Source organism: Saccostrea echinata, unplaced genomic scaffold (genome assembly GCF_033153115.1).
Source record: "Saccostrea echinata isolate AGI-Se365-2 ecotype Australia unplaced genomic scaffold, CSIRO_AGI_Sech_v1 ptg000047l, whole genome shotgun sequence".
In the NCBI taxonomy this organism is placed as follows: domain Eukaryota; kingdom Metazoa; phylum Mollusca; class Bivalvia; order Ostreida; family Ostreidae; genus Saccostrea; species Saccostrea echinata.
The window spans coordinates 15,726,751-15,753,404 of record NW_026889796.1 but is presented as its reverse complement, the minus strand read 5'-3'; the positions used below and the strand labels follow the sequence as shown (position 1 = coordinate 15,753,404).

Here is a 26,654-nt window from a genome sequence, read left to right as displayed (position 1 = left end):
CCAGTCGATCTAAGTTGGTTACAAAGAAAGAAAATAACGGAGTGAAACAGTTGCTCACTGAAAAAAAAAAACTGATTGGAAGAAATATCCTGAATATACATGTGCTTTACCTGATGGATTCTTGACCATAATCATATTAATTTGACGTATTTACCTTCGTATATCTTCATCAATTTTCTTCTCTAGGGCTTTGTAAAATTTTAAATCTTATGATACGTCCCCATAATTGTAATTTACTAAAACTGGATTCCTAAACTACAAAAAAACCTTACAAACAAAAGATACATAGCGTATTCCGGTAAATGTTCTACGAAGCCTCTTTCTTTACTCCTCATTAAAATATTAACAGCAGTGAAGGAGAAACTTCAGGAGTACTGTACAAAAATATATTCGAGAAGTGGTGTAAATCAGATGTGGATACTTAAAGACTCCAAGGAACTTTTAAGAAAATCTGAAATCACAAAATTTTACCAATTTCAATAACATCAAAATGTACGACTTTTCATTATGATCACTTTATACAACCATTCCCCACGATTTATTGAAGTCCAGGCTTTTTGACGTCATAGACAGCTGCTTTTTCAATAAAAATGGAACTCGTAAATTTACTTACCTTGTCATTGGTCATTTGCAAAATTATTTTGTTAAAAAAACATTCTGATTGTACACACAAGTACGCCGAAGATGATATTAAAAAGATGCTTGAGTTTCTGATTGACAATATCTATGTAGTATTTGGAGACCTATTTTTGTATTCATATGAGGCAGAATTTATTCAGAAACTTCCACATGAAAAGACACGGTAGCTCAGTTTACTCACCTTGTCATTGGTCATTTGCAAAATTATTTTGTTAAAAAACATTCCGATTGTACACACAAGTACGCCGAAGATGATATTAAAAATATGCTTGAGTTTCTGATTGACAATATCTATGTAGTATTTGGAGACCTATTTTTGTATTCATATGAGGCAGAATTTATTCAGAAACTTCCACATGAAAAGACACGGTAGCTCAGTCGGTAGAGCGCTCGCTCCGTGATCGGGAGGTCGTGAGTTCGAATCTTCGCCGCGACAGACCTAAGTCGATAAAAAATAGGTAGCAACTGTTCCTTCGCCATGCGCTCGGCACTTTGGAGTGAAAATTGCGGGTCTTTCGGATGCGACCTTAAAAACCGAGGCCCCGTGTCACGGCAGGCGTTGGCACGATAAAGATCCCTCACTGCTCAATGGCCCTGAGTGCCGAGTAAAGGTCAAAATTTGAAGCCCTTCACCGGTATATGGTGACGTCTCTATGTGAGTGAAAAATTCTCGAATGGGACGTAAAACAATATACAATCAATCAATCAATCTACATGAAAAGAAGATGTCTCTTACTGTGGCCTTCAATTCAACATTTAGATATATCGACGACGTTTTGTCAATAAACAATATTCATTTTTATTCCTACGTTGATTCGATATGTTCTTTTGAAATCGAAATAAAAGATGTTAAAAAGGTTTGACACATCTGTTTCATATTGGGATATTTTACTAGAAAAAGACGTTAATTGTAACCTAACAACAAAACTTTATAATAAACCTGATGACTTTGATCAACTTTTCTATCTCAACTTCCCTTGTAGCAATTATCACCTGCATATGGAGTTTATGTCTCCCAGTTGATCCCATATGCAAAAGCATGCTCTGTGTTCGAACACTTTCTAAAACAAGGTAAACTATTGACAAATGTTATTGAAATAAAAATATCAACAGTCTGGTTTAAAGGCAACACCTTGCAAATTCTATGGTCGGTGCAAATACAGTCTGTCATTAAAGAGGTTCGTTCCTGAGCTTTTGAGCATTTTTTTTATTGACCTCTATTTCAAAAATTCTGCATAATATTTTAGTTCTTACAATAAATTTGGATTCAACAATGCCAATTAAGCTATATTCAATAAAAATCCCACGATTAAATTCCATAACAAAATCACTAAGTGAGGAACTACATTTTGTGGCGGAAGGTTTTTTAAGTAGAAAATGATAAATTTTTCTCTTTCAAAGTATTTACGGTACTGTTAGTTTGGATTCCTATTTTCCCATGCAGGTTGTACACAGAGTTATTTTGTGCAGTGAAATGTGTTATGCTGGTCCCATATTATTTATTAAATTAACTTTTTTAATTTTATCATTATATTGTGACAAGTATAGAAAATATATTGCGAAAGTCCAGAAAAATATAGTCTCAATTTAAGCTAAAAATTATCACTAATTTAGTAATATATATATATATATATATATATATATATATATATATATATATATATATATATATATATATATATATATATATATATATATATATATATATATATATATATATATTTATATATAAAATTACATCAAGACCCCCACTTTTAATTTCCTTTTCTGAATATATAAGAAAATTTCAACCATTCTGAATAAAAAAACAACAGCAAAATCTTAATACATTAAAATTATTTTATTGCTTGTTTAATTTTTAATGCCAGAATAATGACATTTTTGAGTGCAGATAGGTCAAATAATTGACTATGCAAAGGTGATTTGAAACTTTTTCGTTGTCACAAATTTTAATCTGTCTCTTCAAAAAAAAAAAAAAAAAAAAAAAAAAAAAAAAAAAAAAAGACTGGATTTGGTCCCATGGTTTATTTTGATAAAAAACATTGGAGGGAAAACTTCGACAAATTGATTTATTTGTTAGACGTAATTGCAGTGCAAAAGGGTCATACCAAATGCTCCGTATGGCCAAAAGAAGCGCACTGATCCCTCACTTTTTGTTTTGATTTTTAATTGAGCTATATGTGTGTAGATTCTAAAAATATACTTCATAAAAAAACCTCTTAATACTTTTGATAGCAGGATTCAACCTCCTTAAGTGCAATGTTGTCTGTCCTTTTTCGTACAAATTGTTAGGCCATTTTTTCACACTAATGTTTCCCTTTGTCCGATCATGACAAGGAGCACACGACGAGTGACTGGTCGACAGGATGTTTACTCCTCCATGGCACCTGATCTACTTCTGATGTTTTTAGATGTTGTATGGTGTTTGATGTGCTCCAAATTTGTATTGATTCAAGAGACTTTTGAGCTTTTTTTCTTCATATTTCACTTAAAGAAACATTTTAATTATACCGGTAATCAAACCTTTCTATCTAGTGTAACTATATAAATTGAAATTTCTTGAATTTATTGTTCTGGGGCTATATCTGGGTGCAAAATTTTACGTTTTGGGGAGATATAGAAACAACTGTTTTAAAATCTTCTTCAGAGTGTAACAGAGTCGTGTTTTTCTACACACACATCTTATTTCTTGAGTAAAAATTAAATCCATAGACTTTGGTAATTATTGATTGGATAACGAAAAATCAAGCGTCGTATGTAGTAATATCTGCCCCTGTAAATGCACTTTCATTTTGACGTTGTACAAAGGTACGGATTTGATCACATGTGTTTCTATAGACGCAGCACTGTCAAAATATCAGGTGTCGTGATGATATAAATTGTTAACTTTAAATGCTGATACATGTATAGGTCTACATATGTAAATAAAGTGGATTCTTCCTTAGTTTTCGTTTACTATTGGCAGTCGTTTTTTCATACAGTAAGTATAAATTCATTGCTTATGGATAAGAATAGACTTCATGTTACTTTTAACCCAAAAAAAAAAAAAAAAAATTCATGTATTCAGAGAAGGTTCTTAAAGAATTTACGTATAAATCGTTGAAACAAATCTTTGTACTAAGAATCGAGGCAGGTAAATATTTGTTTATCCCAATCTTGCTTGTAATGGCTTGTCACGTGGTTGTAAAGTATCTGTCGTCTGTTTTGTATCTGTTAATACTCGGAAGGTTTTAGCTAAATTCATTTATTGTATTGTCACTTTCATTTTCGAAGATAATATTTTGCAAAATTTGTCTGTTTAATTCCATATTTATACATTCTTTCAAACCATCAGGCATGACTTAAAAATGTCAGTCAATGCATTCCAAAAAACAATACAAAGACACACGTACTAGACACACTCCTGCAATCTTCTTGTTCACATGACCTTGAGTTACTCAGCAGCGGACAATGATCGGAGCAATATTACATTCTTATTAGTCAAAGTGTCACGAAATGTTTTAGTTACTACACATATTATTCTATCACTATATATTTCATGTAAATTAGTCGAATCTGATTTGCCGAGGAACGTTTGAAAAAAATATCGTGTTGCCCTCTGAGACAGAAACCACACCCTCCAGGGTTGATACTATCTAGCAACATTGTATTTTATAAATGTCAAGCATCCTGGCATTCAATAATAAATTTTCAATTTTTTGGACAATATGCAAAAGATTATTTGAAAAAAAATTTGAAAACTGTATGCCATTAAAAAAAATGGACATTTTTTGAAAATGACCCATATATAAACTTTAGTCATTCGAGTAATTTCTTGACAATTTATGATCTTTAGAAAAAAAAAATTCAATATATTTTTTTCAATAGAAACATATTTAATTCACAATCATATGTTTTGAACAAGATATTTCAAACTCAGCTTTAACTGATAGAAAGAAAACAATACATATCCAAAATGTAATACATGCACCGGATACACCCATAGGAAGTAATCATAACCCCCAAGTATAGCGTGTGGCCACACAGGGGATCAAAGTTATATCTAGCAATATAAAGGGGAAATTTTTAAAAATCCTATCAAGAACAGCAAAGCGTGATTGGTCATATAAATATGGAAACATTCTCAGGTAGTGTTCATATCAAACAGAGGGTAGGGTGGGACAACATTAGGCAATCAAAGTTTAACAATGGAAAATATTATAGGGAAAAAATTTCAAATTTTCTTCTCAGAACAGCCACGATAAGTCTTATAAATATGGAAGCAACCTCAGGTAGTGTAGATTCAAATCTATTAAAATCATGACCCCCGGGGATAGGGCGGGGCCACAATAGCAGATCAAAATTTTATATAGTTTTACATAGGAATATATAGGAAAAAATCATTAAAAACCCTTTCTTTTCAAGAACAGTAAAGCTATGGTTAGTCATATTTAAATGGAAATATCCATAGGTATATTGTAGATTCAAGTAAGTTCAAATCATGGCCCCTGATGGTAGGATGGGACCACTATAGGCGATCGAATTTTACAAAAGAATATATACATAAAAAACTTTAAAATTCATCCTCTTATGAACAGAAAAGTCATGATTAGTTAAATTGATATGCAAGCATCTACAGGTAGTCAGATTCAAGTTTGTTCAGAGCAAGGCCCTTGGGAACAGGTTGAAGATACATCAGGGGATGAGTTTTACAGTGGAGTTTTCATGTACAGGACGAAATTTTTTCAAGAGTGGCAAGATCACACTAAATCAAATTAATTAGCAAAACATACCTAAGTTGTGTGGAATAAATTAGATTAAATTTAACACTGGGTTAGGGTTGGGCCGAAATCCGAAATCCAAGTTTTTACACAATGCATGCGTTTTTTAAAAAATGAACAAATTAAAAAAAATCTGCTGATGAAAAACAGAAGGGCAAAAGTGACTCATGTGAGTGTTGTGGCCCATGGGCCTCATGTATTAACTGCCGGACACAATCGTAAATTAGTATTATTTTTTGTTGCTGTATGGTATAATTATAAATATTAATTATTCGGAGGCAATCTCCCTCCCCAGCCCGATCCTAGTGACTTGGATTTCTATATTTCGCTACATTTTTTTGCGAACAATATCTTCTGCAAGTATGTTTATATATAAATGTGTGATTGAAAGATTGGCACACGAGGAGATAAAATTTACAATTATATGCATGTGTCAGTCTTGAGAAAGTCCACGTGTGATATATTAGACTTGTAATAGATTCTTCCAACGATGACCTCCGTTTACATCTTGAATATTCTTATATTCCTAGGTTCGTTTTCTTTCTTAAGAGGTAAGTTTTGAAATCCAATCAAGCATTTTACTAGATATTCTTGTACATGTAACAAATTTGAATGAAATGAGATATTGAAGTATTGTTACGAACTATATTTAATATCTGCATGTATAGAGGATATTCAATGTTTTGTAGTTAGATATGGAATTTATTTCACGAGTGGGACACGATTTTCTGATATTTCAAAACATCCTGTCTCATGAATAAAATAAATTAAATATCCAAGTACAATATATTGAATTTTCTGTTTATTACATTTTCTTTGATTTTCCCTTTGCCTTTGACTTTTCGTAGCACAGGCTTTGACGTCATTGTTGAGCCGTTGAGATGTTCATAGCTTAAGCGAGTGAGATTGAAAACATTGTAAACATGGACTTCAACAATATATTTGGAATAACTTTGGCAGTTTTAATCTCTGTCAGGATGGTTTATTTACTCTCTCTTTCATAACATTTTTCTCAACACTCTTCGTGAAGAGAAGGAAAATATGATATTCTGATATTCTGATATACCTTCACACTGTAACAAAATATCACTCTGATATTCTCTCACACAGTGACAAAATTTCACTTTTATTCAATAAATAAATTACAGTATTTCACCGTTGAAAATGTAATAAATGTGGTAAACAGAGCTAGCGTACACATGCTAGTGACCAAAAATTTTTTTTTAGAGTTACATAATTATTAAGCTCCTAAATTTTCTCTTTACGATTAGTCAATTTCAATCAAATGAACTTTGTTCTGATTGTTCTACAGGAAGTGACGAACCTTGTCAGAGGCTGGCAGGCACGTGCCAGGACGACCATATGTCATGTGAGGGAACCTACATAACTGGACATTGTTCAGGGGGAACTCATCGGAGATGTTGTATGTCTCCAAGAGCTACAGGTTTGTTCTTCCTTCATTTCACTGATCTGACACATTGACATTGACACATTAATCCACATTACATGAGCCTATAACTTTTTTCCTGTGTGTGCAGACATAGGAGATGGTGTGCAAATTTATTCACGTGAAAGCTGGGGAGCTAGAGAACCAAAACACTTCCAGGACTTTCCTAAACCAGCCAGCCTCTTTTTCATCCACCATACTGCTGGCCACTCCTGTCATGACTTCGATTCTTGTGTTACTGCCTTAAAAGGAATACAGAATTTTCACATGGACACCAGAGGTATTCACAACTTTTTAATATCATCAATACGTTTTATAGAAAACAAAGCAATATGTCCAATCCATGTATTGCAAATGCTGATATTTTTCATCTGGTTTAATTTCTGTCCGCAGGTTGGGATGACATTGGATACAGTTTCTTAGTCGGGCAGGACGGCCATATTTACGAAGGGCGTGGTTGGGATCACGTTGGTGCGCACACATTGCATTATAATACGCGTGGCTACGCAGCTTCCTTCATGGGCAACTACATGACACATCCACCAAATGACGCGTCTCTAAATGCAGCAAAAAAGCTAATTGAATACGGAGTAAGCAAGGGATACATTTCGCCTACATATAAACTGTACGGACACCGTGATGTTGGGAGCACAGCTTGTCCTGGCGATGCTCTTTATCCAATCATTCAAACTTGGCCACATTATAGTCACATTAAGCCATGAGATAGGCTGACAGGCATAAGTTAAATTTCTGAATTAAAATTTTATTCATACATTGTGTTTCATTTATCTTTAATCACCATAAATGCATGTAAAGATTTGTATGGGGTACTTCGTAAGCAGTTGCTTTCAACTATCATGGCAAAAATGAGAATACTATTTACGTTGTATCTGCATAATGTATAATCAACATATGTGTAAATGTATGAAGATATACATACGAAAGCATTTGAAACGCCTATAAACCCTCCTCTATCTCTGTGAATGAAATGTGATTTTCGAATTTCTGCGGGAAAGTTGTACATTATATAAGTATAATACCCCCCCCCCCCCCATTTTTATTCGTTTCATGTAAATTTTTATAATGAAAAAAAAAGAAAAGAATATACCCTGTTGCAAATATCCTGTAATCAGGGCTTAATAATTGGAAAACCTTATAATTATTATATTCATTCTATAATAGAGAAACGTTAAGCGCATTCTTGGTGCAACGATAGTTTTCGCTCAGCGAATGCATACAAGTGAAGATCAAATTTCTTTAAACACACAAGGCCACACATGGGGGTGCATTTGTGTTTTTCAAACATATTGCACATAATTCAAATCATATATATTTAGTGATACTGCTGAACTTTCTTTAAGCGTTGTTATTTTATGTGCTTAGAAAATATGACTTTCACTTTGATAAGAGTCAATATGCTGTTGTTTAAGAGAAAGCCAAGGCCTTAAGTAGATCTTAGGCATAAACTAAAATGTGAAGACAACGGAAAGAAATCATGCTCAATAGTCCAATTAAGCAATTACTAATTGTGAACAGAGCAAACACGGACCTCTGAAAACATCAGAGGTGGGATCAGGAGCCATGGAGGAGTAAGCATACCCTATGAAACCGGTGACATCAGCCGTGTGCCCCTTGTTATGATCGGATAAACGAAAAAAGACAATCAGTATGAAAATAATGGCCAAACATTTTGTATGAAAGACGTCAGTCAATATACGACCTAACAACAGACTGTACAATGTATTTGCAAAAGATCATTGTATCGACCATAAGATTTGCGAAATGTTTATTTATTGTTTGATACCCTCATATCATCATCTTATTTTTCAGTGGCCTACCTCTTTTGAGAAATTGGTCTTACGTAGAACATGCTCTTGCATATCGAATCAACTGGGAGACATAAACCCCAAATGGAAGTGAAAATGGTGTATTGCTACATAAATAAGGGAAGTTGACGTTAGGAAACGTTTCTCACGTTTATCATAAACTATAGTTATTTGTTTTCCATCACTGTTTTTTCTTTAGTAAAATGTAACTGTTTTACTTGAATAAGAAATGGATATCAAAATGTTAGTTTTGAAAAATGAATCAGTTTAATAGTTTGATTTTGATACTAATGGGTAGAACCTTAGCTCAGATGCATTTCCCAACAAAACGTGAGTCACTCATATTATGTATGCAGTGGTAACCTCATGAGGATAGAAAACACAAATTTGATAGAAAATTGTATATATTACGTCTCGACAAACTGAAATATTGTTGAAGCATCAAAAATCCATCTCGAATTTTTTTGGTTTTTCAACATTTGGTAGCAATTTATTACGTCGTGTCACAAGATAAGCGATTAAAGCAGCAGTGAGTACATCAATATATACAATACTGCAAATATCTTGATACAAGTCTTATCTAAAATATCGTGATTATAAGTATACTTGTATGTTCAATGTAACACATTTCTTGTCTACTTTCGAGTTTGTGGACGCAACAGGACAACAATGCTGATTGTTTTAATTTGCACCATATCACTGATATTTCCAGCTTTGGGTTGTATAAATTTAATATATATTGTACACACATTCTTTTCTTCATGTTATCAAATTAGGACAAACAATTTTGAAGTTTATCAAGAATTAATTTTTTCTTGGTCCTGTTGCTTGAAATTATTCATTTTTTTAAAATTCCACAGGAAGTGACGCACCTTGTCACAATATCGGGGGTGCTTGCCAGGATGATCACATTCATTGTTCCGGAAGTTACCATACCGGGTTGTGTTCCGGTGGTACTCATCGAAGATGCTGTTCCCATGCTTCCGCAGGCATGCAGTTGATAATTATTTAGTTTGTAGCAAAATTAATATTTTTTGAAGAATCCCTCGATGTTGACTTTGTTGTCTCTGCTCTTATCAAGTACTACATGGTTAATTAGTTCTGAAGTTCCGTATATAATAAGTTAATTACCAAAGTTAATTGGTTACAAGTAAGTTTTATTTTATTTTTTTTATTTTGTTTAGGTACCAACAGTGGGATGTGTTCTAACGTCAAAGTTTACTCGCGTGCCAGCTGGGGAGCCAGAGCCCCAAAACACGTGACTACAATGCACACTCCTGCCAGTCTCTTCTTCGTGCACCACACTGAAGGAAATTTCTGTCATGACTTCGCTTCCTGTGCAACACAGATGCGCGGTATCCAGAACTATCACATGGACTCAAGAGGTAAATTAATCTTACTGATTGATATCGTAATCATATCTACTTTTATGCATAAATATCAAATATCTATTTTTATTTTTACTTCATGCAACTTTAAAATGTTGCCATAAACTAGATGGAGTATTGAGAAAAGTTAAAATTATACGACTTGTTTTTATTACTATATTCACACTATCTGAGTTTAAGCAAAACAATGCAGATATTTAGTGCAAATTATAAAAATAAAGAAAAGACTGTTTTGTCTTTGAAATGAACAGGTATGAGAGAACTGCTCGACAGGTACATTGTAAAACAAGATTTGTTTGATTTATTGTTTTTACACCGTGCGAACACATCGGGAGCAGTATTTTTTTTTGGCAATATCACTACAACTGATCTTGTAATTACCCACTTGAATGTACATTAGCTCATTCGATGGATATTTTGAAAAAAAAGTTCTGCACCTTTGTAGTTATTTTCCTTACCTTCCACACATTCCAGAAAAGGAATTTCAAACTTTAAAAAGTTTACTACCAAGATTTATATTACGCAAATCTATTCATTACAGGTTGGTCAGACATCGGCTACAGTTTCCTTGTGGGTGAAGACGGTGCTGTGTATGAAGGACGTGGGTGGCATCACGTAGGAGCACACACACAGGGTTATAACAGCCGAGGGTTCGCCGCCTCCGTTATGGGAAGTTTTATGCACCGAAAACCAAACACTGCTGCACTTAATGCAATTAAAAATCTGATTCAGTGCGGGATTGATCACGGTTACATCACTTCCGGTTATAGTCTTTACGGACATCGTGATGTCGGATCCACCGATTGTCCTGGAGATGCTCTTTACAATGAAATCAGAACCTGGCCACATTACAGCACCCACAAACCTTAAACTTACCAGTCTCTTAAACCTACCCAACTGATTCGGATAATTATATTTGAACAATCATTGTTATCGTTCGTAATAAAAAAAGAATAGTATTTAATATTTTCGGCTTTTTGTTTTGTTATCCCAGATTTGTTACCATGCCTCAAGACAAATGGACGTCGGGCAACACACTTTGGGAATAATTGTGGAAGAATTGATGTTTAAATCTCAGAAATTGCATGGTGATAAAATAAAAACTTGATAATCAATTATTTCAGCAGTTCTTTTTGAAAAAGAATATAATATGCATTTTTCATTTAAACTTTAAATGTGTTGCCATCGGCTTTTTGGAGTTTTTATGATGGAATTCACATACTCCTGCATGCTTTGGTGTTTGTAAGTTTGTTAAAAAATTGTAAAAGACACTTAAACGCGTTAATCTCAGTATTGTAACAACGACATTCTGATAGATCCTGAATCTAGCTTTGCAACTGCCATCACAACAACAAGTACACTATAAAAAACAGATTGCAGACATGAAAGAAAATTTTCTCAGGGGGAATAAATCGCCATCACGGGGGAACGTTTCCAAAAAAATAAATAAATAAATAAATAAATAAATAAAAAAAAAAAAAAAAAAAAAACATCTGTATGTACTTCTTATCTACGTTTTTAAGGGAATAATTGCTACATTTGTTGTTTAAAGCGACACCGTGACGGAAAAACGGAAAAATTGACAAATTAAAGTAGAATTTTTTTTTAATGAAAGTATTAGGTTTCAGAAAAATACAGGTTTCAGAACCTAAAAAATCTACTTTTATGGAGAAAAATATAAGTAAAAATAATTTTAGTTTGCCCCAACATGAAAATATATTGCTTCTCTTTTTCCTCTTTAAGCTACGCATGCGCAGAAAAGTTGAAGAAGTTACCATGGTGTCAATTCCATAGATATAAATGACAGATGAAAGAGAATTTTGATATAATCTTCAAAAAGAAAAAATGATCAAAACTTATTCCTCAATTTTGATTGCTCCAATTCAATGTTGTTTGCAAGTTTCACGCTAAAAATAAAAGACACATGACCTTGACATTGACGATAACAACAACGCCATAGATACAACTTTCCTTTTTCCGGCACTTAATTTTTGCAGTCTTTTCTTGCTTTTACCGTGCAGTTTAGTTCTCAAAACTTCGCCTTATTCATATTTCTCATGAATCTATAGTTTTATGATACAATTGTATTAAAAGAAACACATGATATTGACTCACTGATGTAACTTTAACAAAAAGTGCATTGGTTTCCACTAAAAATGAAATACAGTGTACATGATTAAACTGATTGCACATGATTTTCAACTTTTGATTGAAAATAATGTCAAAAGAACTATGAATGAAAAATAAATTTTCGACCACCTTTTTAACACTAAATGTATTTCATCCCTCAAACTGTTGCCGAGATACATTATCAACGAGGCGTGTTTGCTCCGTCGTAGTCGACAACTGGGTCAAAAGGCTAGACAACAATTAAGTGTATGTATCATATTGCTTTATTTATGCGCCCGAATTATTCTCATTTCCTTCATATGCATAATATGCACTTTCTTTTTGTATGAAATAATTTATTTTTTTAAATTCAATTCTCGCTTATCCTAAAATGGATAAATGATCTTAGCGTACTAGTTCACACACAGCTGATAAATAAACTTTGAATATAAGGCGAGTAGTCAGGGACATAAGTATACATTGTCACACACTTTCAGCGCAATAAAATACTAAAGTCAATTCTTGAGATTATCTCTGAGATGTTTTTCTTTGTATATTTAGAAACTAATATGGCTACCAGAAGTGAAACCATAGTTCCGGAGAAGGAACTTCACAGCTTCGTAGTCCGTTGCATGGAAGCTGTTGGTGCAAACTCGGAACACGCAAGTGTGTTGGCGGATCTTATTGTGGCGGCAGATACAAGGGGGCACTATAGTCACGGACTAAATAGATTAGGTATATTGTATTGTCATTTAAAGCTCTTAAATGAAATATGAAGGTAACGAACAGTATTCAAGCTCGAAAGTCCATTGGAACAAAAACAAATTGGGAGCGGAACAAAAACGGACCTCTAAAAACATCAGCGGTGGGATCAGGTGCCATGGAGGATTAAGCATTCCCTGTCGATCGGTCATACCCAACGTGTGCTCCTCGTCATGATCCGGCAAAAGGAAAAACAGCAGATAATTCAGTGTAATGGCCTAACAATCTGTATTAAAAACCTCAGTCAACATTCGACTTAAGGATAGATTATATTTGCGAACGAGGTCATTGCATCATTGCCAGATATATTTTTGGTAGATAACATTGCACATGAATGTTACGTATTCGTGTTGCATTAATGAAAGCAATGAAAAACGTTTACTATCAGACCATCACACAATTTTCAGTACTAGACTCTTTTTTCTGTTTGCTAGATGTGAAAGCTCATCTTTTATATGATTTTAACATCATAGAAATTTTAAGTTGTAAAATGTTATGTAGTATAGGCAATAACCCTTCTCGTTGTTTATGAAAAGTGATTGTAGTTTAACCCACGGTATCAAAGACAGCACTTTTTGCATTTTTTTCTGCAACTACCCCTTGCATTGACCTAATAAAGGTAACCTTATAAACCAAAGTTTTATTCGTTCAATGCCCGAATAAAGCCTCGTGCATGCATTCCGACGTTCTAAAAGCATTGTGACGTCATGTGTATTGCAGTGTTTACGCCATGGCGTCTTAGTTTCAGCTGCAGAGATGTGTCTAAATCGGTTTGAAAATAGCTCGTTTTGGAGTTCTGATGTAAAAATATGTTGCAGGATAAACAAAATACATGGATATTATCTTGAAATATAAGCGATATTTGGACTCGGGTCGAAAACGTGATGGAGGGATCGGCAAGCCTCGCCCTCTAATCACGTTTTCTTACCCTCGCCCAAATATCGCTTATATTTCAAGACAGTAACGCGAAGCGGTTTATAAAAAAGTGTAAACTGTTCCAACCCACTTTATACCGTATAAATTGGATAGCTATTAATTTCATTCCTAATGATTTAATTTTCATTCATTTAGTGTAAGAAAAAAAGATGATTGCCCTTAAAAAATGACTTTAAATTGTACAAAATTTAAATGTTACGTCAGGCGGATCGATACGTTTTTGACGCAAATCATTGTGACGTAGGCAACCCATTTTATACGATATAAAGTAAATTTTTTATCTAATCAAATACCGCGTTTTAATTAAATTATATATATATATATATATATATATATATATATATATATATATATATATATATATATATATCTCAAAACACATTCAAACTAGGTTCCATCGTTTTTCCCAAAACTTTCTGCCTTGACGGAAACCTTCGAATTCAAATAGTTTATTGACACGGTAGCAAATTCAAAGTCTACGGATATTCAACATTGCAGAAATGGCCGCCACTCTGGATAGGGACTCTTCATTATGTATTTCATGATTTTTAGTTGATTGCTGTAAATAACGTAATCATGTAGTTCACGTTGAGAATCAATGAATACGTCACAATTAAAAAAAATCTCTGGAAATAATCGCGCGCTTGACAGCAATGGCCGAAATATTAATTCCGTAGATTTTGAAAAATCTGCCGTACTTGTTTATTTCAAGTTATATGTATCCAGTCAGGCTTGAACTAGTTTGGAAATGAAGAAACTCCTATGTTTAGTGAAATTGACTTTGAAAAGAAATCAAAATTTATTTGTTCTTGTTTGAAATGTGGTGAAAGGGCTAGCGCTTATCTGCGTAGTGATACTCTGCATCTTGTTTTATGTAGATATGTATGTAAACTCTATTGAAACAAACACGACGTCCCATGGTAAAGGAATAGAACCCCAGATTGTAAAGGAGACAGTAGCCACAGCTTTAGTAGAGGGAAACAACATTCTCGGTAGGAGTTAAAATGTCATGAAATAATCAAAATTCAATAATTTGTCCTAATCATTACATTAATATGTACTTTATCATTGTCACTCAATGTTTGACTACTGTAGGTCCAGCGGTCGGAAAGTTTGCTATAGACTTAGCTATAAAGAAGGCCAAAGATGCAGGCATAGGTTTTGTGACAGTCAAAGGTATTTTAATCTAAATAAAGTTTTGATGACGCTTATTGCAATTACAATACCATTTTTTCAAAGACAACAAAAGTGATCATGATGAGCTACACATTGCGGGTTTGCTTGCATTTTTTGCCTGACTTTTAAAAGATGTTTATATGCACACAAGCCTTACTTTTTTGTAGGTTCAAATCATTTTGGAATAGCTGGATGGTATGGCATGAGAGCGATGGAACAGGGATTAATCGTAAAATTATTTGGATTTCCGTACATCATTTAAGCATTTAACTATGACCAGTACATAAAAATGAGCAGTACATAAAAATAAAGCCATTAAAATTTTATTTTTCTGTACATTTGTTTTTTAGGGAATGGCTTTCACAAATACATCACCACTGTTAGTACCCACAAGAGCAAAAAAGGTGACTGAATCCTTTTAGTATTAGAAATTTTAAAATAGCATGTAGATAATTGACCAAATTATTTTTTTCTCTCTTCAAATGTAGGGGTTTCTTAGATTTAATATTTGCTGCGTAAGTCCATAGATATCATTTCTGTCATTTGAAGGTGACCCTCGGGACAAACCCAATATGTGTGGCTGCCCCTGCTAAAGATGGCGATAACTTTGTACTAGATATGGCAACCACGAGCGTAGCGTTAGGAAAGGTAAAGAAAGCGAAAGTCATTTCATTTTTATTACGTTGTAATAATTACACTGCACGTTTAGGATTAGATTCTTGATTTACAAAACCCTTTTTTAAATAATTACATTTATATTTTTGTTTGAAACGATATTCAGATAGAATTACAAGAAAGAAAGGGCGAATCTATGCCGAATGGCTGGGCTATCGATAAAGAAGGAAAGGTAAGAATCTAAACCGAATGTCAGGACTATCGATAAAGAAGGAAAGGTAAGAACCGATGCCGAATGGCTGGACTATCGATAAAGAAGGTTGGTTGGTTGTTTGTTGTTTAACGTCCTATTCGAGAATTTTTCATTCATATAGAGACGTCACCGTATACCGGTGAAGGTCTTCAAATTTAGACCTATACTCAGCACTCAGGGCCATTGATCAGTGAAGGTTCGTTATTGTCTACCGTGACACTTGACCTCGGTTTTTAAGGTCACACCGGAAGACCCGTGACTTTCACGGGCCTCGCAATTACGAAGCGAGTGCCCTACCACTAGGCTACCATGACCTGTCTATAAATAAGGAAAGGGAGGAATATATGCTAAATGACTGGTCCATCAATAAAGAAGGAAAGCTAAGAATCTATGCCGTATAGTTAGGCTATCGATAAAAAAAGAAAAGGTAAGAATCTATGCCGAATGGTTGAGCTATCGATAAAGAAGAAAAGGTAAGAATCAATGCCGAACGGCTGAACTATCGATAAAGAAGGTATTAAAGGTAAGAATCTATACCGAATGGCTGGGCTATCGATAAAGAAGGAAAGGTAAGAACCGATGCCGAGTGGCGTGGCTATCGATAAAGAAGGAAAGGTAAGAATCAATGCCGAATGGTTGAGCTATCGATAAAGAAGAAAAGGTAATAATCAATGCCGAACGGCTGGGCTATTGGTAAAGAAGGAAAGGTAAGAAGGGATGCCGAATGGAAAGGTACGAATCTAATGAATGCGGTTACGTGTAATTTATGAGAAATTGTTTTCCTTATAACGCCCTCCAAATTTAATGAAGTTTGTGGTGATTTTCAGGAAACAAATGACCCCTCAGCTTATGCAGGTCTTCTTCCACTTGGGGGATCTGAGGAGAGCAGTATGTGAAATTTACAGCAGTGCTTTTATATAAACAATTTTAAGTGCATCAGTTTTTTTTAAGTAAACCAAACTTTTCTTACATTCTTTTTTCCCCCCAATTCTCCCGTTTTGTAAGTTAGAAAAATATGTTTTAGGTGGTTATAAGGGCTATGGATTGGCCATGATGGTGGAGGTATTGTGCGGAATTCTAAGTGGAGCAAATTTCGGACCCAATCTTCGTACATGGAAAGATTTTGAGAAAGTTGCAAACCTTGTAAGACATTCGATATTTTTGCAATGCTCAAGTTAAAGGATTTAAATGAACAGTGAGAAGAAAATTCAGATTTCTGAAAATTCTATAATATTTTATAATTAGAACTTGTGGTACAGCTTTCTTAATATTTCCATCTAAATTTAAAGGGTCAGTGCTTTATTGCAATTAATCCTAGTGCATTTGCCGAGGGATTCACCGAAAGAATGAGCGAATTAATGGAATATTGCAGACATCTTGAACCGGTAAGACATTTAATACCATAATTTTTTTTTTTTGGTTAAAATAGTTTTTTTTAAGTATGTAAGGTTTATTCTCAATTTTATTGATTCCTTTGTATGTATTCTAATAAAAACATTTAAGAACTATTGAAAAATGAATAGTCTTTAATATCAAGAATATATTTTACATTATTTTCTTTTCATTTTTAGGCAGAAAGTGGACTTCCGGTAATGGTGGCTGGTGACCCTGAAAGATTTCATATTGACCTTTGTAAACAACATGGAGGAATACCATATCATCAGAATCAAATAACCTATGCGGTAGGTTCGGGGATTTGTATTTATACATTGTTAAATGTTTTTATTTTTCTGTGTCATTCAAACAATGAGCTTATGAAAGATATGTTCAGAATTTTGTAAAATTTAAGCGTATTGACTATCACCGTTTCCACGTATATGTGATTTTGAACAAATGCATTATCGGGAGGATATGATTGATTACATCTAGTTGATACATGTATATGACTGGAAAGTTAAAACAATGCATTTTTTTCTTATTAATATGAACCTTTAAACACGTCGATCATATTTGTAATGAATCTGTTGGTGTCTTCAAATCATTTCGGCCTATCTGTATTTTTCAGAGTGATTTAGCCAAAAGACTCAATGTAAAGCCCATGGTGACCAAAGACCAAATCCACCATTGACATGTATGCTAATTATACAAATATCTTTTATTTTTTATGATTACTTTCTAAAAATGTATTCTTAATGCTCATATACCTTTATAATAAAAGAAGTTTTCACCAATTCTCTTTTTTTTGTAACCATATAGTCATGTAGATGTACATTGAAAGGGCAAATGTTCTAATGTTAATACTTTCATCAGTCTGTGAAACAGATTCATAGTACGTGTTTCAAACAAGAGGCCCATGGGCCACATCGCTCACCTGAGTAACTTTGGCCATGCTGTTCTTTACCAGATTTCCCCCTTGTAATACTTATTGTGGCCCCGCCCTACCCCCGAGGGTCATGATTTTAACAATTTAAAATCTACAATATCCCAGGATGCTTCCACATAAGTTTCAGTTTTTCTGGCCCAGTTGTTCTTGAGAAGAAGATTTTTAAAGATTTTTCTTATATATATCAATGTAAAACTTAGATTCCCTATTGTGGCCCCGCCCTACCCCCGGGGGTCATGATTTTAACAATTTAGCATCTACACTACCCCAGGATGCTTCCACATAAGTTTCAGCTTTTCTGGCCTAGTGGTTCTTGAGAAGAAAATTTTTAAAGATTTTTCCAATATATTTCAATGTAAAACTTGGATTCCCTATTGTGGCCCCGCCCTACCCCCGGGGGTCATGATTTTAACAATTTAAAATCTTCTCTATCCCAGGATGCTTCCACTTAAGTTTCAGCTTTTTTGGCCCAGTGGTTCTTGAGAAGAAGATTTTTTAAAGGACTCCACCCTATTTTTGTATTTTCATGATTATCTCCTCTTGTAAGGGGACTTTGCCCTTTATTTTGACAAATTAAGCTCCCCTTCACCCAAGGATACTTTGTACCAAGTTTGGTTAAAATTGGCCCAGTGGTTCTTGAGAAGAAGTTGAAAATGTGTAAAGTTTACAGACGGACGGACGGACGGTCAACTGGTGATCAGGTGAGCTAAAAACTATCAAGGGTCCCTGTGTGATTCGATTGAGAACCTGGAAAGAATTGGCAAGTTTAATAAATAAAAAATTTACGTGTGAACTGTCCCTTTTTCGCATAGAAATGGTTTTCCAAATGTAAGAGACTTTTTAAAAGTTGGTGTATGAAAGAAAATAAGAGAAAAATCTAAAATCTCAGTTCCGGGGTTTAAGGTCCAGAAAAAAAAAAAACAACAGAAATTAGCCCCTGTGCTGTGTGTAAGAATTCGTTTTCTTCTTAGGACATTTGGAATGGTTTATACTGATTTGAAGATCATTTCGTTTCGCGATAAAAAAAAAAGGGGGGGGGGGGGGTCATGGCGTATAAAGAATCCCGACTTCCTGGTTTTCATAGGTAACTTCACATACATGTTCGTCTTAAATTGTAATTGTCAGTTTTCATAATTTGCACACACTATAAAGAAGAATGAATCAAAATGAAATGCAAATTATCTACTAGTATATCATGATAAAAGTAGCTATTTTCAATAAAATACGGCATGAAAACCATCTGTACTTGTATACATAGTATGTATATGTATGGTCATAATCATTCCTCTCAACGGAAAAATTTAACCTCGAGAGACACTTTACTCTGTATGCACTATCACAACAAAGATAGGTAAGTTCTTAACGTTCACTTACCCCCAGAAAAACAATTTGAAATTTGAAATTATTTGAAATAACCACATGAGATATATCGGTGTTCACTTGAATTTGTATTTAGGTTCTTTTTAACACACTTATCGACTCATATTTTTTTTTACTTATGAAGTGACCTTACTAGCTGTTTATCATGTGTCCTGTTTCTGACCCATATCATTACAGATGGTGGTCCGTGTGTTCCATAAGACAATGTTTTTAATTTATGCAGTCACGATGAATAATCCACTTCTCCAATTGAGTCAATTTTGTCTACATTAGAATATAAACTTTTAGAAATATACGTGAGGAATTATTCAGTATGGTTCAAAAGCTTATGTGCACTGATTTAAAATAAATTAAATACAGATCTGCATAATCGAACTTTTTACAGAATGGCTACAGCAGAAAAATATGTCGTTCCTGAAAAAGACGTTCACGATTTCATAATTCGTTGCTTGGAAGCCATTGGAACAAACATAAATCACGCACGAGCATTAGCGGATGCGCTGACATGCGCAGACACAAGGGGTATCTACAGTCATGGGCTCAGCAGAATCGGTAAGAAATTTACAGTTGATTAAGAAATTAATTTGATCTAGTCTGACATACAGGACATGAATTCTAATAAAAAAATTGGAATAGAAATCATACAGAATTGTTTCATAATTTTATTAGAACGTCAGGTAATTTGCATTCAAAGCAACAAATAGTAGCATCACTCTACAATGACAAGCTAATTCAGAGAAGAACAAGGTACGGTTTCAATACAAATCTTGCTCTGTGTTTTTCTTAAAAATAAAAGTGATGTAAAAAATTAAAACTCCTTTTTTCTGAATCATTGAAATTCCATGTAGAAAGATCATACAAATCATTTTTCTCACATGACCTTCTTAATGCTAATTGTGACGTCATAAAGTTGTGCATTTTCCCGTATTTTCTTAAAAAGATGCAGAAGTCACTCATTTTCAATGGAATTTTCTTTCAGATAATATTGTCCACAGGCATCGCCCACAAAGATTTTGAGATATGTGATTTTTCAAAGAATTTTACACAACATATCCGAAAATCAAAGTGGGCGACGGCTGTGGACAATATTTTCTTAAGGAAAATAACCCTTGAAATGGGGCATTTTGAGACTTTTTCTGTTTTAAATAGAGAAACGCATCAAATTAATTACGTCATTTTTCGAGAATGGTACTCCTTCATTCCATATTCTTTCCTGATTTATTGCAGTCATATACTCAACTAATTCTTAAGCCAGTTTCAAAACTTTTTTGAAAACATTAAATTTTTAGGGCACAATAAAGTTAAAACCGTACCTTCTTCTTTGTGTCCCCCGCTTAGGGAAATAAGAAGAGCATGCGCAGTTCGGGGGGGGGGGTCGGACCCCCCCCCCCCCCTGGATTTGTAGATTTATTAAATGTATACGTGTACACTGAAGCAAATAAAAAATGCCAATATGGACATAAAGTTTTGATTGCTTATTCTTTAATATGTGGATAGAAGATTCCTTTTGTATAGAATATATATCAGACTGTAATAATCATTTTACGAGTTTCTACAAGCCAGACGTCATAACTTTTTTCATTTCACATGCTGAATACTATCATTTAGTTAATAAAAAAAAATTAAAAAAAAAAAGGATCGTCAGGGATTTGAACCCGGCACCTCTCACATGCCAAGCGAGAGACATACCCCTAGACCACGGAGGCACTTGATTGAGTCGTTAATTAAATGTAAACATTAGGTCACATATAATGTTTATATTCAAGTTCGATATTGTCAATATTTTACACAATACATGGTGTCTAATTTAGCTTTTACTAAACAGTTCTAATAGATGTAATAAGAATATAAAGTCCGCCGACAACCTGTATTATACGTAATAACTCTCCACATGCCACTGTGCTAAAATAGTGCCAGGCGACTTTTAATACAATAAATAATAAAAAAAAACAAAAAAAAAAAAAAACGGGGTGGGACACTTTGAGGGGGGCGAGGCAGGCCTTAGGGAGTTATGGTATAAAATTTCATTGCAAAAGCTCAAAAGGTTCTTGATATATCGCCCGGAAACGAAAGTGTTACACAAAGACGGAATGTATGAATTTACGACCTTGAACTTTAACCTTTTGACCTCAAAATCAATAGGGTTCTTCCTTAGGCCACAGGGGCTTGTTATGTAAAATTTCATTGCAAAAGCTCAAAGGATTCTCGAGATATCGCGCGGAAACGGAAGTGTTAAAACAGACAGAATTTATGAATTTATGACCTTGACCTTTTGACTTCAAAATCAATAGGGTTCTTCTTTAGGTCATAGGGAGTCGCCATGCAAAATTCCATTGCGAAAGCTCAAAGGGTTCTCGAGATATTGCGCGGAAACGAAAGTGTTACAGACAGACAGAAATATATACAGACGGACGGACGGACGGACGGACGGAAAGACAGACAGACCCAAATTAAAATCCCCCACCTTCAGTGAAAGCGGGGGACAAGCATTTTCAGTGAAAGCGGGGGACAAAAAGTGCATAGCAAAATAAATTGTCAAGTCACATTTATTCGTTCTATAGAAGTGAACGTTTCTGATCGAAGATGTTTTATGTGTCGGCTGTCTCTTAACTGGATTGGGTCTTACATGTAGTCAGAAAACTTTACTTATTTGAACTGGTCTTTTTGGCCATAAAACAAAGTTGAGATCACAACCATATACTTGAATTTTATTTATTTATTTTTTGAATTTCAAGCATTATGGGGATTCTTTGAAAATCTTATATTAAGGGAAAAGGTCTTTTTCTTGCATGTATCTTAATTGTAAGAATCCTCCTTTCGTGAAGAGTCATAAACCCCATAGGCATAGTGGCCATAGGTCCATAACGGGTACAAAATTTAACATATTAAAATGAATGGATTTTCTTTGAGTGAAAGACAACAATTACACGTACACGTAATTAATATCCAAAACCAGAGAGCTATACATCAACTTTGTGGAAACCATAGAGTTTTAAGAAAAGTACATATTCCCCAATAAGTCTTTCATTTTCCTACAAATCTATTTGTAAGAAAAGAAATTTTCTTATATGTGCATTGTGGTCCTTGGGAATGCTTGCTAATGAATTTACTTGCAATTCATAGTATCATGAACATCCATGTATATTCAGTCAGTTTTTCTCCGAATTTCAGGTTTATACGTGAAATGCCTACGAAATAAAGCGATATCTGATGGTCAGGGTGTGGAACCTACCATTGTCAAAGAAAATGTCTCCACGGCTCTTGTAGACGGCAACAACATTCTTGGTAAGAGAAGTTCAAACAGAATCGAACTTTTAGTGTGATACTTAAAAATTACTTATGGTCCATCATTAACATTATATATCTAGGGCCAGCCATTGGGAAGTTTGCATTGGAATTAGCAATGAAAAAAGCGAAACGGTCAGGAATTGGAATGGTTAGTGTTAGAGGTAGGGAAGAAAAGAATTTTTTTGACAAAAAATACTCACCAACTTCAGTGTCAATGAAGGGACACATGACCTTCTAAAATTCTATCAGTCTGATTCTACAATATTTGGTTTATTTGTACAAGTTCATCTCTATATGGAATACTGGATAATCTTTTTGTGTGCAGGATCGTCTCATTTTGGTATCGCTGGATGGTATGGACTTCAAGCAATCGAACAAGGGATGATAGTGAGTGTTACAACACAGCAATGCTAGCATGAATCAAAGCTAAAACTCTTTTTATTTGAAATTTATGCTTTTTTATGGCACAAAAAGACAGAACTTATTTCCATTTCTTTTTTTTTTCTTTTTTTTTTCTTTGCACAGGGCATGGCTTTCACAAACACATATCCAATGCTGGTCTCAACAAGGTCAAAAGAGGTACTTTAGCGATAATGAATCGGGGGCAAAATGTTTTTTTTTTCTTTGATAAAAATTTTATACATTACACCTGATTTCTGGCAATCTTGAAAAAGAAAAAGGACGATCCACAAGGCAAAACTAAACTTAATTTTGAGTATTATTATTCCAAGATCTGAGAAAAATAAAAGATCTTTTTAGTCCCCCTTTGTGTCAATAAATGCATTGTTATGTTCAGACTTTGATGTATCATATTTTTTTTCAGATGGTTGTAGGTACGAATCCGATATCACTCGGTGCCCCAGCAAACAATGGAGATAACTTTGTTTTAGATATGGCAACAACAGCTACTGCACTGGGGAAGGTGAATTTCAACATTGGAGAAGCTTTTGTTAAAATGTAAACTTAATGAAAATGCTTTAGAAATAACGCAGTATTGCATTATAGTTCACACTATGTGACTTTTTTTTTTTAAAAATGTGAACTACAGGTTGAACTTAAAGGAAAATTAGGGCAGCCATTACCGAGTGGCTGGGCAATAGACAAAGACGGAAAGGTAAGTCTTTTTGACACGACGCTATTATAACCAAAACTCTTGATTTCAAAATGCATACTGCTTATGAATACATATGAATCATCAAATCATGCCTAATATTAAAATTTGCATTATACATTAGGAAACTAGGGACCCGAAGGCATTCCAGGGCTTGTTACCGCTAGGTGGAGCTGAAGAAAGTGGTAAATATAAGAAATACATGTGGATTAAAGGAATTTTGTACACCTCATCCAATTCAAAACAATTTGACATCCATAGTATAATCCATTACGGTCCATTGTAATCATTTTTTGTTTCCTCAATTTTTTGTTGATTCCATTGAAGGTGGTTACAAAGGCTATGGTCTATCTATGATGGTTGAAGTATTGTGTGGTATATTAAGTGGTTCAGCATTTGGTCTCAACACTGGAAACTGGAAGAAAGGAGAGGGTGCAGTTAATTATGTGAGTCCTACTGCAAATATGCACTTAAAAATATAATGTGATATATTATTCACTATACATATGGGTCTGCACTGATTAAATGATATTTGTGGCATTTTTTGAACTTTGATTTCTACGTTGTTAGGTCAGGAATTTGTAAAATTATTTTGTATACACTATATTTGTATTTTGACCGTCATATCACATAAAAAAAACCATATAGATAGAACTACTATTCCTTCTTCTTGAAGGGACAATGCTTTATAGCCATTGATCCATGCAGTTTTGCTGATGGTTTCACAGACAGAATGACTCAGCTGATTGACCAATGTAGGAGTGTAGAACCTGTAAGTTCTTTTGCTGACCTTCTTTGATCAAATAATACAAACACGTAACTGCAATACCTTTCTCCGTGATCATGAAACACGAAAAAACATCAAATTTTGCATATTGTACTGAAATAGTGGTCAGACACTCAGAAATAAAAGAAAAAATTATGGCCAGAGTGTTTTAATATCAAATGCAAAGGAATGCAAATTAAATCAAATTTCAGTTTACACCTGTGTTAATGAGCATCTTTCAGAATATTGATTACATCACTAAGTCTGTATCATGATCATAGGGTCAGGTCTTGTACAAGCTTATAAAATGTAGACTAAAATTTAATTTCAAAACCAAATGGGGATAAAACGTGTCCCGAAAACGAGTAAGGTTGTCAAAAATATTCATCTGAAGAGAAAAATTTAACTTACTATCAATGGTTACTTACAGCTTGATCCTGACTGCCCAGTCCTGATTCCTGGAGACCCGGAGAGACAACACTCCCAGCGCTGTAAGGAACTCGGCGGAATCCCATACACACGGGAATCATTCACTAATGCGGTAATTAACTCCACTGATAAAATATCTTTTGGAAAATTTATTTTCTCTACTCCAGGACTATATAAAATGAATTATGTTTTTAAAGTAATTATACTTTAATTTTCTTATGTCAGACAATTTAGATTTTTTTTTTTTAGATATGCAATTCAACTAAATTCATACATGTATTTGCATGTATTTTTCAGTGGTCATAGTTAATTTAGAGTAGGGATTTATGCTGTGTTGATAGCATTAAAGTCATACACCTATCTATTTTCTTCAATATACTCATCTCTTAAAAAGAATGTACGATAAAAAAAAACAGAAAAAAAAAACCAACAAAAAAACCGAGATATTTTTATTCGTTATCATAAAGTTTTCTTTTTCTATATCTGCGCCAATATACATACACTAGTCATAAAACATATTTTACATTTTATTATTTTTTTTTCTTAAATAAAATTTGTTTGAAAAAATTGAAAATTTGCGCTTAAAGACAAGTGAGATCTATGTAAGTAATATAGCCGCACGTCAGAGGATGCAATATATTGTAATACGATCAGTAACAGTGAGGTTACAGTTTGAGCTACATGTAGTGATAGACATTGTTTCTTTGTAATATTGTTATACTATAAAAAAAATGCAAAAACCAGACATTCCTCACAAAGGCTGTCAATATATCAAGGGTAATAATATTTTATTCATAATCTTTCGTTTCAGAATGAAATCGCTAAGCAACTTGGTGTTGAACCATTAAAAGCAAGGACTGGCTAATTATGATCATTATTAGTAACTTAATTACCTTCTATTCGTTTTTGTTACCTGCCAAAAAAAAAAAAAAAAAAAAAAAAAAAAAAAAAAAAAAAAAAGATTAATTCTGTTGTATTTTGTTTTCTTACTATAATCAATATTGTTTCCAATTTGATTCTGAGTTGTCTTTCTTACTCAGACACTTTATCACTTTATCAACCAATGATTAACACTGGCCATTGGAACTGTATTCAAACCCGACCATCACCTGTTAAAATTTACGGAATGAATTTAACAATGCATGTCAAAAAGGTCGATGTATATTTTATGCAAACAGAACATACATGAAGAGCACAAAATCCTGCAATTGTTGCAAATTAACAAATGCTAGAAATTCAATATTTGTATGTAAGTACGTTTTTCAACTTAAAAAAAAACCATTGGCACAATATCTATATTTTTCTTCGGAAAAATGAAAAATCGATGAAATATGGAGATCGATAAGGAACAGTATTCAAGCTCAAAGTCCATTCAAACAATACAAATCGGGAGCAGAGCAAACACGGACCTCTAAAACATCAGAGATGGGATCAGGTGCTATGGAG

At 33.9% G+C, this 26,654-nt stretch overlaps 3 protein-coding genes across 3 annotated transcripts; all 3 read left to right on the top strand.

Annotated features, from left to right (window-relative positions):
• Window positions 1-6,705: 6,705 nt before the first annotated feature.
• LOC133202386 (peptidoglycan-recognition protein SC2-like) lies at window positions 6,706-7,618 on the top strand. Its single transcript, XM_061338201.1, has 3 exons — window positions 6,706-6,843; window positions 6,938-7,126; window positions 7,240-7,618. The coding sequence occupies exons 1-3, from the start codon at window positions 6,762-6,764 to the stop codon at window positions 7,566-7,568; spliced, it is 600 nt and encodes a 199-aa protein (XP_061194185.1). The 5' UTR covers window positions 6,706-6,761; the 3' UTR covers window positions 7,569-7,618.
• A 1,904-nt stretch (window positions 7,619-9,522) lies between these two features.
• LOC133202537 (peptidoglycan-recognition protein SC2-like) lies at window positions 9,523-10,963 on the top strand (the record flags this gene model as incomplete). Its single annotated transcript, XM_061338374.1, has 3 exons — window positions 9,523-9,661; window positions 9,857-10,057; window positions 10,602-10,963. Coding segments are annotated over 3 exons (669 nt in total), but the record flags the coding sequence as incomplete, so codon positions are not given.
• Window positions 10,964-12,364: 1,401 nt separating this feature from the next.
• Window positions 12,365-26,090, top strand: LOC133202536 (uncharacterized). Its single transcript, XM_061338373.1, has 26 exons — window positions 12,365-12,440; window positions 12,731-12,904; window positions 14,746-14,859; window positions 14,963-15,043; window positions 15,211-15,272; window positions 15,394-15,447; window positions 15,593-15,691; window positions 15,825-15,890; window positions 16,739-16,799; window positions 16,936-17,054; window positions 17,201-17,296; window positions 17,483-17,593; window positions 17,917-17,952; window positions 19,792-19,820; window positions 20,000-20,166; window positions 22,786-22,899; window positions 22,983-23,063; window positions 23,228-23,289; window positions 23,428-23,481; window positions 23,726-23,824; window positions 23,951-24,016; window positions 24,138-24,198; window positions 24,341-24,459; window positions 24,690-24,785; window positions 25,210-25,320; window positions 26,020-26,090. The coding sequence occupies exons 2-26, from the start codon at window positions 12,739-12,741 to the stop codon at window positions 26,071-26,073; spliced, it is 2,178 nt and encodes a 725-aa protein (XP_061194357.1). The 5' UTR covers window positions 12,365-12,440; window positions 12,731-12,738; the 3' UTR covers window positions 26,074-26,090.
• Window positions 26,091-26,654: the final 564 nt, after the last annotated feature.